Raw genomic sequence first — 16,110 nt, 5'->3', positions numbered from 1 at the left:
AGTAATAGAGGGGAAGTATCACCTCCTTGGTTCTATTTGTCATGCATCTGTTGATGCACAATGAAGTGCAGTTAGCTTTGCTGATTATTTCGCCACACTGACGACTTATGTTCATCTTAGAGTCCACTATGACTCCAAGATCCCTCTCCACTTCTGTGCTGCTGAGAAGGTCATTTCCTAGCCAGTAGGCGTGCTGGAAGTTTTTGCACCGTAGGTGAAGCACTCCATATTTGTCCTTGTTGTACTGCATCCTATTGTGTACTTCCCACTATTCTGATCTTTCCAGGTCTGCCTACAATTATTTCCCTACCTCCCAGAGTGTGCACTTCACCCCACAATTTAGTACCGTCTGCAAATTTGGACTGAGTACACTTCACAGCCACGTCCAAGTCACTGATGAAGACTTTGAAGAATACAGGTCAAAGGACCAAACCCTGCGGGACCCCACTACCCACACCCTTCCAGATCAATACTGACCCGTCTACTACCACTTTCTGGGTGTGACCGCTAAGCTAATTTGCCACCCACCGAACCACGTAAACATTTATGTCACAGCCTCTTTATTTATGAGCATGAGATGAGATACTGTATCAAAGGCCTTGCTAAAATCCAAGAAAACAACAACATCTACCTCTACTCCTGTGTCTACGCGTTTTGTGACCCTGTCATAAAACAAAACCAAACCAGATTGGTCAGGCATGCTCTACCTGTTACAAAGGCATGCTGGTTGCCCTATAGCATTATTTTTCCTGCTGGAATCACACAAATATGATCCTTCATAATCTTTTCAAAGACTTTTCCAAGGATGGAGGTGAGACTAACTGGCCTATAATTATTCAAATCCTCCTTCCTCCCCTTCTTGAAAATAGGGATCACACTGGCCCTTTTCCAGTCCTCCGGGACTTGACCCGAGCGCCATGAGTGCTAAAACAGCCATGCCAGCTAAGACACCAGTATGCCAGCCAATTCCTTCAGTACACTTGGATGCAGCTCATCTGGGTCTGCTGACTTAAATGTATCCAGTCCATCCAAGTAACTCTGCACCAAGTCATCAGCAACAGGTGGTGGGCTGGTGTCCCTCTGATGCCCATCTACGAACCCATTATGAGACTTATCTTGAACCCTGTTCAGGAACACAGAGGCAAAAAACTCACTGAATAGCTCAGCCTTGTCCCCTCTGTCACTAATCGTTCCTTCTTGTTCAGTAAGGGTCCTACGCTGCCCTGCACCTTCCTTTTACTCCCTACATACCTAAGACTTTTTGGTGTCTTTAATTTGTGTTGCCAGCCTCAGCTCTGTCATTGCTTTGGTCTTTCTAACTGCCTCCCTGCAAGTGGGGGGCCAAGTAGGTATACTCCTCCTTGGCAGCTTCCACCACCTATATGCCTTCTTTTTTGCCCTTACACTCCCCAAATTTTGAGGTGGCTGCAGCCTCCCTGCCATAGCTCTGATCCTAGCTCTGCCACCACCTATCCCGAGCGCAGCCCAGCCCAGCCCAGCGGCATTCCACCCCCACCCTGTGCAAATGCAGGCACGTACACCCCCCCATACCCTCTCAGGGAGCATGCAAGGAGAGAGCTGCCCCTCCCCCCCACACACACACACTCCAGACGAGCTGTGATTCCATCCTGCTCTCCACCCCACTCCAGCTGAGCACTGCCTGCCCCAGCCCCACTCCCTCACCATGGGGACCTCAATCTTATGATGTGGAAGTTAAGGGAAACATAAAGAAGGAAGGTAGTGGGTACAGATTTGGGAAGAAGGATTTGTTTTGTAATTTGACAGTTTACCATGAATCAAGTTGATGTATAAAGCAATTGCTTGATGTTCTCCTTGACCTAATCTATTTGCCTGTCTACTAGAAGTTCAGATACTTGGAGAAGTGGCCATCTCTGCTTAAAGGCTTAGAAAGTTCCTGGTGTATTGCAGATAATACCATAAACTAAACTTATTTCAGATCATGCCGTTACCTCATTGAGAAGACAGCTCTCCTAAGTGAATAATTAGGATAATTACCAGTATGTTTTCTAGGAAAATTGTTTTTAGGAGGTTCACTTACCTGATGGTCTTGAATTTTCCTGCCCACTACTCGAAATGTATTGTTGCCTGTATGATGATAAATATGAACTCTGCTGAATCCAGTTGACCCACCAGCTGGTACCCATTTCTTATTGGCATCATCATAGACCATTACTGCAGCTCGTGCTTGGCAGATACTCTGTTCACTGTTAAGGTTAAAATGTAAAAACACCGTTAAGACAAATGAAAGAACAATATTCAGGCAAAAAAAATAAACAAAACAATATATTAGACTTGCTAACCAAACGTTTACCAGGCTTTTCTGAAGGAAAGTTTGCCAATAAACATGACCTTGAGTCATTGCCCTGTGAGTGAAAACTGTAAAACACAACTTAAAAAACTGTGAAAAACTTGTAAGAGACTTAGACATCCAAGGCCTTAAGTTGTACTGACATTCTATGGTTCTCAGCCTTTTTTCAGACTCAAGACAGCGCTCTGGAAAATGCAGCTCTTAGCTTTCACTCATTTTTGACTACAGAAAAATAACAGAGCAATTCTTCTGTTGAAAAGAATTCAGAAAGGCCACAGCAGGTCAGAAAGATTTTAACAAAATGACTTTGAAATCTCTGGATCTACCTTTTGAATCATACTTGATTTACATTGATTTGATTTATGTTTATCTTGTGACTCATATTTGTTAAGTCTGCAAGGCACCCTGTAGCACCTCTGAAAGAACCTCCAGCATCCTGGTTGGGAATCAACTGTTCTATGGCTTCCTACAGCTTTTCAGTAAGAGCTCCTTTGCCAGTACAGCATGCCATTTGATGATGAAGTGACTATGTAGACTTAAAAAAAACCAAAAACCTTTTGCTGGTATAAGCTAGGGACTTTACACATTTAATTATATCAGGGTGCTCAACCCCCTACCCACAGGCCCATGGACTGTCATCCAGTCCACAGTGCTCCCCACAGATCCATGGGAAACCCCTGTGGGACTATGGCCTTGCACAACAGACCCAATCTTGACACATGGGCCTGGGCAGAGGTGGTACAGGGCCCCTGGAGCCTTATCTTGCAGGTGGAGGCAATGCAGGGCCCAATCCCAGGCATTTGGAGGTCCAATCTGGCCTGTGAACCAGACCCATGCCCCTCATATGGCCCATTGGGCCAACAGATTGAGCACTAATGAGTTATACTGATGAAGTCTTTGTACATAAGCCCTGAATAGAGCAGTCATGTTGAGATCAAGGTTCACTCTTAAGTTTAGGGGAAACCATGTGAACCCACAAAAGAGAAGAACAGATGAGAAATACTATCTTCAGTAAAGACAATTCCCTTCCAGTAAGTGCCTAGACACAGACTGGCATAAAAAATAGCAAGGGATGGTTACTTATCACTAGGTCAAATTCTTTAAATACATAGTTGTGACATCGTAGGAAGTGCATATAGTGCCCTTGCTTGCACAGAATGCTGCGTCCCCTTTCAGTTGGGAAAATGGACAATCTGCAAAGGCAGTCTACAAAGGAGAAATGCAGAATGAGCTACATCTAATTAAAATATAGAACTGAAAGAAAGGCTTTCCCTCTGCAAAAAAAAAAAAAAAAAAAAAAAAATTAAGTAGCATTAGTTCATTCAAGGAATCATAGAAAGTTAAGGTTGGAAGGGACCTCAGGAGGTCATTTAGTTCAAAGCAGGATAAGCCCCAACTAGATCATCCCAGCCAAGGCTTTGTCTAGCTAGGTTTTGAAAACCTCCAAGGATGGAGCTTCCACCACCTCTCTGGGTAACATGTTCCAGTGTTTTACTACCCTTCTAGTGAGGAAATTCTTTCTAATATCTAACCTAATCTTCCTTTGCTGCAACTTCAGACCATTGTTTTGTCATCTGCCACCACTAAGAACAGTCTAGTTCAGGGGCGGACAATTATTTTGGGCGGAGGGCCACTTACAAAGTTTTGGCAGGCTGTTGAGGGCTGTGTGGGTAGCCCTGCCCCTTAACAGGTGCCCCGCACCCTGGTCACCATCTTGGGACCAACTGTCCCACGGCCAGCACTGGTGGGGCCCAGAGCGGGGTACAGGCTGGCAGAGGTCTGTGGAGCTGGGCTGGCCTGCACCAGTGGGGGGGGAGGGGAGGGGCGCTGGCCTGGCTCTAAAGAGCCCCTGCCAGCTGGGACCCCACGCTCCTGCCACCCTGCTCTGGGCCCCATCGGCACTGGCCCGCACCGGTGCTCACGCTGGCTCCCTGCCCGCTCACACCCAGTGCCCCGCAGCCTCACAGTACAGCAGTGAAGAAGCTGGTGCTGAGCGTGGGGAAAAAAGTGGCCCCTCACCTTCCCCATGCCCTGCACCCCACGCTGCAGCCACTCACAGCTCACCTGGGGCTGCCTGTGCCTACTCCAGATAACCCCACGTGGGCTGCAAGTGCCTGCAGCACGGGGCGCCAGCCATGGGGCAGGCGAGGGGCCGCTTTTCTTCATGCAGTGAAGGAGCCCAGGGAAAAGATGAGTGAGGGGGGGAAGTGGTCCCTCCCACACCTGGTGCCCCACACTGCAGGCACTCACAGCCTGCATAGGGCTGTCTGGAGCAGGTAGAGGCAGCCCCATGCGAGCTGCAAGCAGCTGCAGCATGGGGCACCCGACGTGGGCAGGGAAGGGCTGCTTCCCCCACCGCACTCCTTCCTTGCCCGTTGTCCCCACCCCCACGGGCTGCTAGGGCAGCCACATGCTCCCAGCCCAGAAACCGTGACTGGGGCTTCTGGCTGTGGGGCAGGCCCTGCTGTTGTTCGAGCCTGCAAGGCTTCCCCTGGGTCCTACTGCTCTTGTCATTTTTTGACAGGAACCAAGGGCAGAGAAATATTAATTTCTACTTTTTTTTTTTTTTTTTTTTTTTTTAAAAGGGCCCCATTGGCCGGATAGAATGTTCACGTGGGTTGGATCTGGCCTGCGGGCCATATTTTGCCCACCCCTGGTTTAGCTCCATCCTCTTTCAAACCCCCTTTCAGGTAGCTGAAGGCTGCTATTAAGTCCCCTTTTCTCTAGACTAAATAAGCCCAGTTCCTTCAGTCTTTCTTCATAAGTCATGTCCCCCAGCCCCACCATTTTTTGTCACCCTCCACTGGACTCTCTCCAATTTGTCCACATCCTTTCTGTAGTGGGGGGCCCAAAACTGAACACAGTATTCCAGATGTGGCCTCACCAGCACTGAATAGAGGGAAACAATCACTTCCCTTGACATACTGGCAGCACACCTACCAATGCTGCCCAGTATGCCATTAGCCTTGTTGGAAACAAAGGCATACTGTTGGCTCATATTCAGCTTACTTCCCACTATAAACCCCAGGTCCTTTTCTGCAGATCTGATGCCCAGCCAGCCCCCAGCCTGTAGCAGTACATGACACTGTTCTGTCTTAAGCACAGGACTTTGTACTTGTCATTGTTAAACTTCATAAGATTCCTTTCGGCCCAATCCTTCAATTTGTCTAGGTCACTCTGAATCCTAGCCCTACCCTCTAGTATATCTACTACTCCCCGCAGCTTGATGTCATCTGAAAACTTGCTGACAGTGCACTGTCATCTTCTAGGTCACTGATGAAGACAATAAACAAAACCAACCTCAGGACTGATCCCTGGGGCACTCCACTTGATACCAGCTGCCGGTAGACATCGAAGCATTGATTACTACTCTCCACATCCGATGCTCCAGCTACTTTTCTATCCACCTTACAGTCCATTCATCCAGCCCATACTCCCTTTGCTTGCCTAGGAATATGTTGGAAGACTACCAAAATCCTTGCTAAAATGAAGGTACAGGTTTCCCTCACTTTATGCTACACGTGTTCCTGGAAAAGGGCGCATAACTTGAATTCCCATAAAAGGAACCCACTTTACAATGTAACAGATAGGGATATGTTCCAAGACCTCTACTGTACTGGCCCCCAGACCCATTTCTACCACTTTCACAAGACAACTGTGGTACTCACCAACAGCAGACAGTATACACAAGCAAAGGGCACTACCATAACGGGGATAGCAACTACAGAAACGCATGTTGCAGACAACGAGCGAGGAGCACAGATGCACACAGCAGACTATATTTTGGTGCATGTCACTCCCACAATGCACCATGCAAAGCAGCTGACTGCGGGTTGCCATCACATAAATCGTGTAAGAGTGAATTTACCTTGCACATAACGTATTTTGGTATACAAAGGGTCATCGCATAAGAATGAATTTGCACATACAGAAGTTGCATAAAGCAAGGAAAACCTGTACACCACATCCACCAGTCTTCCCGCATCCACAAAGCCAGTCACCTCATCACAGAAGACAATCAGGTTAGTCAGGCATGACTTGCCCCTGGTGAATCCATGCTGACTGTTCCTAATCACCCTTTTTTCCCTCTAAGTGCTTAGAAATAGATTCCTTGAGGATCTGGCGCCATGATTTTTTTAAAGGAACTGAGGTGAGGCTGACTGGTCTGTAGTTCCCTGGATCCTCCTTTTTCCCTTTCTTAAATATCGGCCCTACGTTTGCCCTTTTCCAATCATTCAGGACCTCTTCTGATCATCATGAGTTTTCAATGAGGGCCAATGGCTCTACAATAACATCAACCAACTCCTTCAGCACCCTTGGGTGCATTCCATCCAGCCCCATGGCTTTGTACATGTCCAGCTTTCCTAGGTATTCCCCAACTGTTCTTTCACCACTGAAGGCTGCTTACCGCCTCCCCAAACTGTGCTGCCTGGTGCAGTGGTTTGGGAGCTGACCTTGCCTGTGAAGACTGAGGCAAAAAAGGCACTAAGCAGTTCAGCCTTTTCTGTATCCTGTCACAAGGCTGCCTCCCCCATTCAGTAAGAGACCCACACTTTTCCTGATCCTCCTCTTGCTATCAACATACTTATAGAAACCCTTCTTGTTGCTTTTCACATCCCTTGCTAGCTGCAGCTCCAATTGCACTTCAACCTTCCTGGCTTCATCCCTGTGTGCCCAAGCAATGCTCTTACATTCTTCCTTGGGTGTTTATTTAAGTTTCTACTTCTTACAAGCTTCCTTTATGTGACTTAGAGTTCCATGCTAAGCCAAGCTAGTCTTCTGCCATACTCGCTAGTCTTTCTGTGCATCAGGATGGTTTGTTCCTGCGCTCTCAGGAAGGCTTCTTTAAAGTACAGCTGGCTCTCCTGGACTCCTCTCCCCTTCAGTCTGGCTTCCCAGGGGAACCTGCCCATGAGTTCCCCGACTGAGTCAGTCTGCTTTTTTGAAGACCAGGGTCCTTACTCGGCATCTCTCCATCTTTCCTTTCCTCAGGATCTTGAACTCACTCATCTTGCAGTTGCTGCTGCCCAAGTTGCCATCCACTACACTACATTCCTCCACCAATTCTTCCCCGTTTGTAAGCAGCAGGTCAAAAAGAACATGACCCCTAGTTGGCCACTCTAGCACTTGCACCAGGAACTTGCCTCCACCACTCTCCAGAAACTTCCTGGATTGCCTGCGCACTGTTGTATTGCCCTCCCAGCAGATGTCACGGTGACTGAAGTCCCCCATAAGAACCAGGGCCAGTGATCAGGAAACTTCTATCAGCTGTTTGAAAAAAGCATCATCTACCACATCCACAAAGTTAACTCAAGTTTTGAAACAGACATTTGTCTTTAAGAGTGTGCATGTGCACACGCATGCAAACACGACACATAAAAGTCATATACATTCATAGAGACATGTTTTTGAGTATAAGAGTGAAATGTGCCATCAATTTTAATCCAAGAAAGCATGCTTTAGGTTCAAAATTTAGGGAACATTATCTTAGGCAGTAAGTCTGAGAGCATACAAAGGCACATCAGCACACAATACAAGTCATCCAGCTGTAAAAGATCAAGAACATTTGTATATTACTTCATCTACACCACACTGCAACCATTTTAGGAAGAAGGATGATGTCTGAACATTCCACTGATCTAAAAAATAAGTCTACGCCAAATTCTGGCCTTTGAGGAATTCTGTTGGCTTAGCAATTAATAAAATCATCATTTAAGAGTGGTAACCCATCTTTCTAGCCTGAGGACTGAAAATATTTAAAAAACATAGAGCCAAAACTGCTTTAAGTATATTTCCCCCTGTTCTTCTCCCTTTGCACTAATTAGGAAGTACAGTGGGACAGAAGATCCTCACAAAACCCCTGCAGGGATACTGCCATATAGAAGGAGATTCCAGCAGGAACAGAGTAAACCTAACTGGCTTCTAGGAGTCCCTTGCTGCAGCTTCTGGTGTAGGAGACAAGCTGGGATAGAAATGTGAAGTGGGTGGAGCATGCTGAACTCCAGCTATTCTAGAACTGGCACATACCCCGAAGGGGACACTGCTACTTGACTCAAAGGTAATCCCTCAGGTCTGGCCCACTCCTTCCACCCTGCTCTAAATCAGTGTTTCTCAACCCATGGTACGCACACTCCTAGGGATACGTGAGACATGGGCAGGGGGTACGCAGGTGCCTGATTCTGAGTTTTGCCCACCCCCCTGCCTGGCGGGCTGGAGGTGTCTTTACCTGTTCAGGCTGGAAGTTCCAGCCACCACCCTTCCCATCGCAACCAGTACACCAGGGCTTTCATGCCCTGTCATCAGTGTGCCAGGGCACGGGGGGGGGGGGGGGGGGGGGGGGCCCTCACACAGGCTCCTTTGCCCCAGGCTGTGGTGAGACTCGGCTTGTCGCAGCGAATCCAGAAGTGTCATGGTGAAACTTCCGGTTTTGCTTTTGCCACATTGATCAGCAGGTGGTACATAAAGGTACCAAAGGCTGAGAACCACTGCTCTAGGTCATCTGTAGGAAAGGAGAAATTCTTTGCAGGTAAGATGGCAAAGATGCAACCAAAAACAGCCTATAGGGCTAAAAAGAAAAGCACTAGAGCCAGGGTCTCTTCCTGCTTCCTGTAATAAGAGATTCAAAACAGTCACAGGGTGAGTCAGTGAGCCTGGGTTCTGACTTCAAAAATCAAATATGCATTTTCTTACCACACTTGCCTTTGAGGAACCTAATTTAGAGCTCAAGGACAACAAATGGTCCCTGGAGAGACTGGTCAGAAACTAATAATCTACCTATTTAAAAACATGATTTTTAGACACATTTTACAGCTCCACTGAAGTCTGTTATAGCTAGCTAAAAGGTTCTCTCAAAGGACAAGATTATTTTAAAATGTATTCTACCCTGCTGTATTTAGATTATTTCCTTAACAATTATCTTGCTGAAGTCAAGATCTAGAGGCCTCTTGCACAGTCTTTTAAAAACTATCAGATCACAGGAAAGTAGGGCTAGAAGGGACCTCATGTGACTCAATTCGTACAAAGCACAGTACAGAGCACAGTACAGACAACATGCATAATACTAATGAATTTCTACTACAGCTAGATCTGATCACTGAAAACCTGAAAGTGTGTGAACTCCCAACTAAATGTCTGATTGATTTTGTATGTTAAGTCCTTTAAAGCAAGAATCTAAAAGACATCCAGATACCAGAGTGGAACTTAAAGAAAATAACTGGTGGACATTAACCAATGGGCTTTCACCTAACAAAGACCACCCATGGGGATGAATTTTGGGTGAGATTTTCACATTACCTCATCTTTGTGGAATGCCATGTAGAGAGACTCAGCTGCACAGGCCTAAAACTTGCTCACTCTTCTGGCTGCAACAAGCTGCAGAAAATACGGAGCATTCCCAGAGAGAATAAGTAAAGCTCCAGGAGTATAAGAAAGATTGTATTTAGGTTTCTGGCAGAAACAGGGTCTTGCATTGCAGGGTACCTAAGAGTCTCTTGACAACTTCAATACCACTGAGAAAGACAGGTCTCAGTATGACCATACAAGTGTTGGAAAGCAGAAATTGCAAAGAAATGCTCTTTAAAGCAAACTAAAAGGCTGACTGACTGTGTCAAACAGTTTGCAAATCAACTACCAGGAGCCAGCACTGGGTCCAGGTTGCCCAAACTGAGAACACTTTTTGTACTAAGAACAGGTTTTTCTTGTCAAAGCTTTCCTGCTTCTTAGGGCTAAAAATAAGTGATAGTCTTTTAAGTATTTTTAAATTAAGAGTTTTTCTTCTTTTCATAAACAGATCAATCTAAAACAAAACCCAAATTTTGTGTAAAATATGCGCAGGGATAGAATTTTCATAATCTTAAAAAATATTTAAATAAAATTAAATATGCTAAATCCAGGAAATATCATCAAAGACTTATTAGCTGCATGCTTTCCCAACATAAAGAATCAAGAGAAAAACAGTTACTTTTGAGGGCAAGGTCTATAAATATGGCCCAATCAGTCACATACTACCATATTTGCTCAAATCTTAAGATGAGGTTCCCCAACCCCAAACAACATTGAAGGGAAAAGCCTCATCTTAGATTCAAGTACCAGCCTGGAACAGGTAACAACTCAGCTCCAGCTATGGCCCCAGGCTCAGAGCCAAAGCCAAGCCACCTCCTGCCCCTAGGCTGGAGTGGCTTGTGTAGCAGGGAAGGGGACATGCAGCCAGGGAAGACTGTGTGGTAGGGGAGGGGAGCATGCCACTGTTGGACATTTGGGGGGGGCACTTGCCCCCTTCGCTTCTTTCTCCACCACAGCAGTGGGGGGACATATTTAGGATGACTTTTCAATAATAAGATTCTATACAGGGTACATAAAACAAAGTTATAATTTTTGATGTATAACATCTAATTATGGGGGGGGGGGAAGTCATCTTAAGTCCAAAGTTGTCTTGGATTTGGAGAAATATGATATATTAAGAATGTATTCCTACAAGGACTCTACTACTAGATGCAACAGAAGCACCATGGATGTTGGGACCCAGCCTGACTCCAGGCAACCCTATCATGGCACCTCATAAAGAACATCCACTGAGCTGTATGTAGGTGGTTTCATACGCTCATTAATCGAATGCAGAGACTCCATTTTGTTGTCAAACTACATCTCCTAAAGCAGTGGGGTCAACCTTTTTGGCAGTCACATCATAAGTTAGTACTGCACTCTAAGGGTGCACCAATAAAGATTTTTTTTGGCCAGTACCAATGACCAATTATTAACCAACTAAATTGGCCGATACTGATCCCATAGCTGATATGCAGCCTAGCAGCTTTTACAGCAGCCTCTGGCTGGTAAGTCTGTGGAAGTGGACGGGAAAGGGTGTGGGGGGCAGACTGAGGCCCCCCCATGATGAGGGAGGGAGTGGAGCCAGGACAGGTATTGCCCAGTCAGGGAAGGGCCCAAGACAGAGCCATGGGTGGCTCATCCAAGGGGCACAGGAGGTGGGGAGGGGAGCAGTTCCTAGATGCCACACACACCTCTTGGGGAAGTATGAGGGGGCATGTGGGCCCCAGACTTCTGCATGAGGCAAGGGTGGGCTGCCCATTGGGGGCTTGGGCCCATAGGCTGCACCAGCCTCTTTCGGGGGGGGGGGAGCCTGGACTGGGGGTGGGCGGCAGCACTGGGAGGGGAGGCTATAGGGTAGGCTAGCACTTGGTCTTCTCCACCTGGCCCCTATGCTAGGAGGTAAGTGCAAACTCACCTCCAACTAAAGGACAGGCTCGTCACTGCTGACCCCTTATGTAAAGAATTAAGTGCTCACTCCTCCATTCCCCGACTCCCATCCCTTTCCTTTGTGTATGAGAAGCTAAACACAGGCTCATTTATGCCCACCCAGCTCCAACGCAAGAAGGTTTAAGCTCATGATTGTCCCTGACTTGCTGTTCTGTAAGAAGATAAGTGCTCATCCCTTCTGCACACCCTCCCCACCCCAACCTGGAATTAAGTTCTGTAATAAATACATTACTTATTGAAATGGGGTGCCTCATGGCTTGTCCATAATGCCAATTTGCCTGCCCAGGACTCCTGCTAAAGAAACAAGCACCACATATTCCGTGCTACTCCACACATACACAAGCCTGGCAAACAAACAAGGCAAAATGATTAAATGGGACCTGAGCATGTGCATAATGTCATTCCTAGGCTTCATGCCTTGGGAGAACATGAGAATAATCCTGAGGCATGAGATGCAGGCTGCTGAACTTGGTCTAAGCCAGCAGCAAGCAACCTTTGGAAATCACGGGCCAAAACAACCTGCCTCTGGTCTGATGCAGGCCAGGGATTTCAGTGGCATTGTGGTGGTAGGTGGGTTTTTTTTTGCCTATACTGCTGCTGTAGTCAGAAGGGAGGGGGAAAATAGGCAGTGGCAGGATGGGTCCAGCTTCCATTACGTTCATCACATTGATGCAACTTTCCATCATCAAGTGAAGCAATTTTGTTTTAAAAGTGGTAGATTTTATATCACTAAGTAAAATAATAGTTAATAGGACTATTCATGCTTGCACTTGTCCAAGTATTATACTGCCCACAGCAGTTTTATAGAATTCAAATGATGCTCTAAGAATCAGTGGGATTTAAAAGGAAAAAAAAAAAAACAGTGCTTAATTCATTGCATATTTCTAATGGCACAAATTCAGGTTACTTTCATAAAACAGAACCATATTTTAGTTAGTAATTTAAAACTACCCCCATGCTCATTAAGATTGGGGTAACTACTGAGAGGGTAGACAAGCAATGCCATATGAACAAAGATATAATCAATATCCTGAATTGTAATAAGAGACATTTTAGTTTCTAGAGGTAGAGATTCCACAACTTCTCTAGGTACCCTGTTCCAATGCTTGACCACCCTTCACAGTGAGAATGTTCCTCCTTATCTACCTAAACTTCCTTTGTTGCAGCTTGAGGCTCTTGACCTAGTCCTGTCTCATACAGCCACAGAGAAAAGCCTACATCTGTTCTATAATTTCCCTTCATGTATTTGAAGACTTAACCTGGAGGCAATACCTAATGCACAGCCCATGGGATGGGATCAGGACTGTGACTGTGTCACTCAGCTGCAGCACTCCTAGAAAAGCTATGCCTACTATTGAAATCTGGGTTATGAGGTCCCACTGGGGGTACATGCTAGCAGCAGGGGTTAAGTGATGGGTAGAGTCTATCCCTGTGGTAGCCACTGCCAATCCAGATCCAGCCCAGGGAGCTGGGTGAATGCACCACCCCTGCCTTACACAAATCCATTCGTAGTACACTTCATGCTCAGTCCCATGCTATGAGGCTTAAAAAAGGGCAGCCCAGCTGTTCTTCCTTCATGTTTTTGCAGTTTTGGTGACAATTATTTCCATTGCAACAGGCTGATGGACAACAGGTGCTACACTTGACCGCAAGACCGTTACAAAGAAAGTTCACTATTTAGTTGACCTAAAAAAAGATACTACATCTACCCAAAGAACCTTGCTTGCCTCATGCAAAGAAACAGTGTGATGGCAAAGATCAATGACAATTCCATATGAAATCCTGTTAAACTATATTTGTGATTTTTTTGAAATCAAGTACAGATGTGTACACTTCACTGTGCAAAAACAATGGGCCTGTCAATTAAAATTTTTAAAGGTAACCTCTTCACAGAAATGTTCGCTATGTACCAATCTGCATCAAAATTGCTGCGCTAACCCTATAGCCAGCAATGTGTTCTGTGTGAAGCTGTACATAGATCTTTGATGCCAAGCAGCTAAGTCTCAATAGACAACCTAAGAAACTAAGAGAAATATCAAGTTTTCTTAATGTTTTGAAAGTGTACTTTAGCATTTGAGAATTTAGCTTAACTAATTTGAAAAGAAAAAATGATCCCTGCAATACTGAAAGAGACTGTTTTAAGCACAGAAGCCATACAAAGAGTGGTGAAGCTGCCTTAAATCAGTAAGGTAAAATGGTGAGCAAAAGTAATAAATTGTAACAGAGAAATAGGTAAAGGAAGAGTGAAGTAAATCATGAAAAACCTTAAGTTTCAAAAAATATCTAATGCTTTTAACTACAGTTTTACTAATCACTCCATTATAATATAGGTGATGAAGAACAGGAAGTAGTAACTCGTGAAAAAGAACTTCACTGCACTGATACGAATGCACCAAGCAGCAGCAAAATGGAAATGAAGGATGTCAAAGTTAAAGAAACCATAAGGTGGCAAAATAAGGCATAGTAGAATCTAGACCTTTATATAATGATGGTTCCCAACCTGCTTATTTGCACCAAATTATCAAGTTAAGATAAAGCCAACTACACCAGTGGTTCTCACAACCTTGTTAGACTTGAGGCATCCCTCAAAATTCCACCCCTTAGGTTGCTCATTTATTGAGTGCACAAACTTTATAGAGCAGTTTTTTTTGTTGTAAATAACTCCAAAAGACTAAAACAGGTCAGAATGTTTTTGACACACTGAATTCCTATTTGAAATCTCTAGGTTTCTCTTATGAACCCAAGTTTGCACACATGAGAGTGGTAACATCACACTTCACCCTGATTGAAAAATCAATGCACTGAACTGTTCGCTCCAGCAAATTACATTCTTTCACCACACAGCTGGTTGGAGAAAGGGTATACTTTAAAATAAAAGCTACAATAAATGGCTGGAGTACCTCAGGAGTCTCTCAGTGCTGTTTGCTATGGCTAGTTCCCAAACCCTCATCTTTACAGAACAGTAAGGAACCTAAACTTGCAAAGATCCAGGTTGTACTTTATCTACCTTAATATACTAGTATGGTGCTGCTCAACCTTCAGTCCACCAGCCAGACACAGAGTCAGATGCAAAGCCAGTGGGAACATCTGATTGTCACCAACATGTCAGCATGGGTGAACACTCATGCTACTAGTTCCTCCTTTCCCCTGCTAGTAAATTCACTGATGGGAAAAAGGGATAAGCAGCAGCAGCAGCAGCAGCGTTCACGCATGCTGACATACCAGGGAACGCTGAGCTTTCACGCAGCTCAGGAGCTGATCACTCACTTCACAGTTACTGCTTGGACTCTCTTTTCCTTGCCCTGGCTACATCACCTCAAAGAAATGAAAATCCCATTGCTCTGGGGCACAGCATGGTCCCAACCCACACTGTTTCCAAAAAACACACAACTCTCCCTTTAGGAGGTGCTAGTAGGGCTGGGAAGCACAGACAACTGAAATAAGATACCATGTTGCCAGCTGGGCAATTACCATCTGTCATCTGAGAGAAATTCTTTAATTATCTTGTACAAGATTATGGTTGATCTTATTTTTGGTAATTCTTTTTAAAGGTTTAATCATGTTGAGAAGTTTTTAAATAATACAATAAAATAATGAACTTTTACTTCACATAAATAAGCCTAAAAATACTAAAATAAGTAATGCTGGAAAGCAAAACCATATAAAATACTAAATATTAGGATACTCCAAAGTATAGAGTTATAATGTTTTTCTATGAGGCCCTAAGCTTACTTTCTTTGTTAAAAAAAGGAAAAGAAAAAGAAAATGAAGCAAACCTTAGAAGAGTTGAACACTGCTCTAACAGAATCATAAGAAAAGTAGGGGGAAATTGGCAAAAACTAGCAAGTAACAAGCTGACTCACGAAGTGCTTTCAATTAACATGGAACAAGATTTTTGATTCTTTTTGGAGGGGGGTCATTTTTTTTTTAAATATAATTTATACCCCATTTTACAAAATTATATGCCAAAAGTTAATTTACGCAATTGGAAATTGGGTATCATCAAGACCCCCTAAAAATAATTAGACTTCTGATTTTATCCAACTTTGATCTGAAAAATAAATAAATTCATGTTTTCAAAATGTCTGGCGTGATAACTCAAGAACAGATGAATATATCCAAAATAAAAGGTTTACAGCTGCAAGTTGTTTAGTTAAACTCAGAAATTACCCCACAGATCATCCATATGTTTTTTTTCCTCCTTCAATATCAGGGAAAAATAGCATGAAGAGAATAAGAGATTACTAATACCAACATGAGGAAATTCTCATCTAACTTTATACGGTGAAAAATTCATGTTTCCATCAGACAAGTCAACAAAACATGCATCTTCCTATGTTTCTAGTTGCATCATAAAAAGAAAGGAAAAAGAAATAATTGAAGGAGCACATACAAACATAACCAATATACTTCTTAGTCTATACAGCCATTTTTTTTTTAGTCAGTCTAGATTCAGAAAACTCTTAACAAGCCTTGTTAAATAATAAAAATTATCTGGAACAATGCACAAG

The 16,110-nt window shown here is 44.4% G+C and overlaps 1 protein-coding gene across 8 annotated transcripts in view; it reads right to left on the bottom strand.

The window, feature by feature from the left end:
• ENAH (ENAH actin regulator) overlaps positions 1 to 16,110 on the bottom strand; it is a 199,504-nt gene that overhangs the window by 106,060 nt on the left and 77,334 nt on the right. For all 8 annotated transcript variants that reach the window (XM_090047874.1, XM_090047902.1, XM_090047938.1 and 5 more), the window contains exon 2: positions 2,060 to 2,225. In XM_090047874.1, coding sequence (XP_089904000.1) covers positions 2,060 to 2,225 — 166 coding nt within the window. The remainder of the gene's footprint in view (positions 1 to 2,059; positions 2,226 to 16,110) is intronic.

Source organism: Crocodylus siamensis, chromosome 1 (genome assembly GCF_052110815.1).
Source record: "Crocodylus siamensis isolate JL-2025a chromosome 1, ASM5211081v1, whole genome shotgun sequence".
NCBI lineage: Eukaryota > Metazoa > Chordata > Crocodylia > Crocodylidae > Crocodylus > Crocodylus siamensis.
The sequence above is the reverse complement of the archived record's forward strand: the minus strand, read 5'-3'. Positions and strand labels throughout refer to the sequence as shown.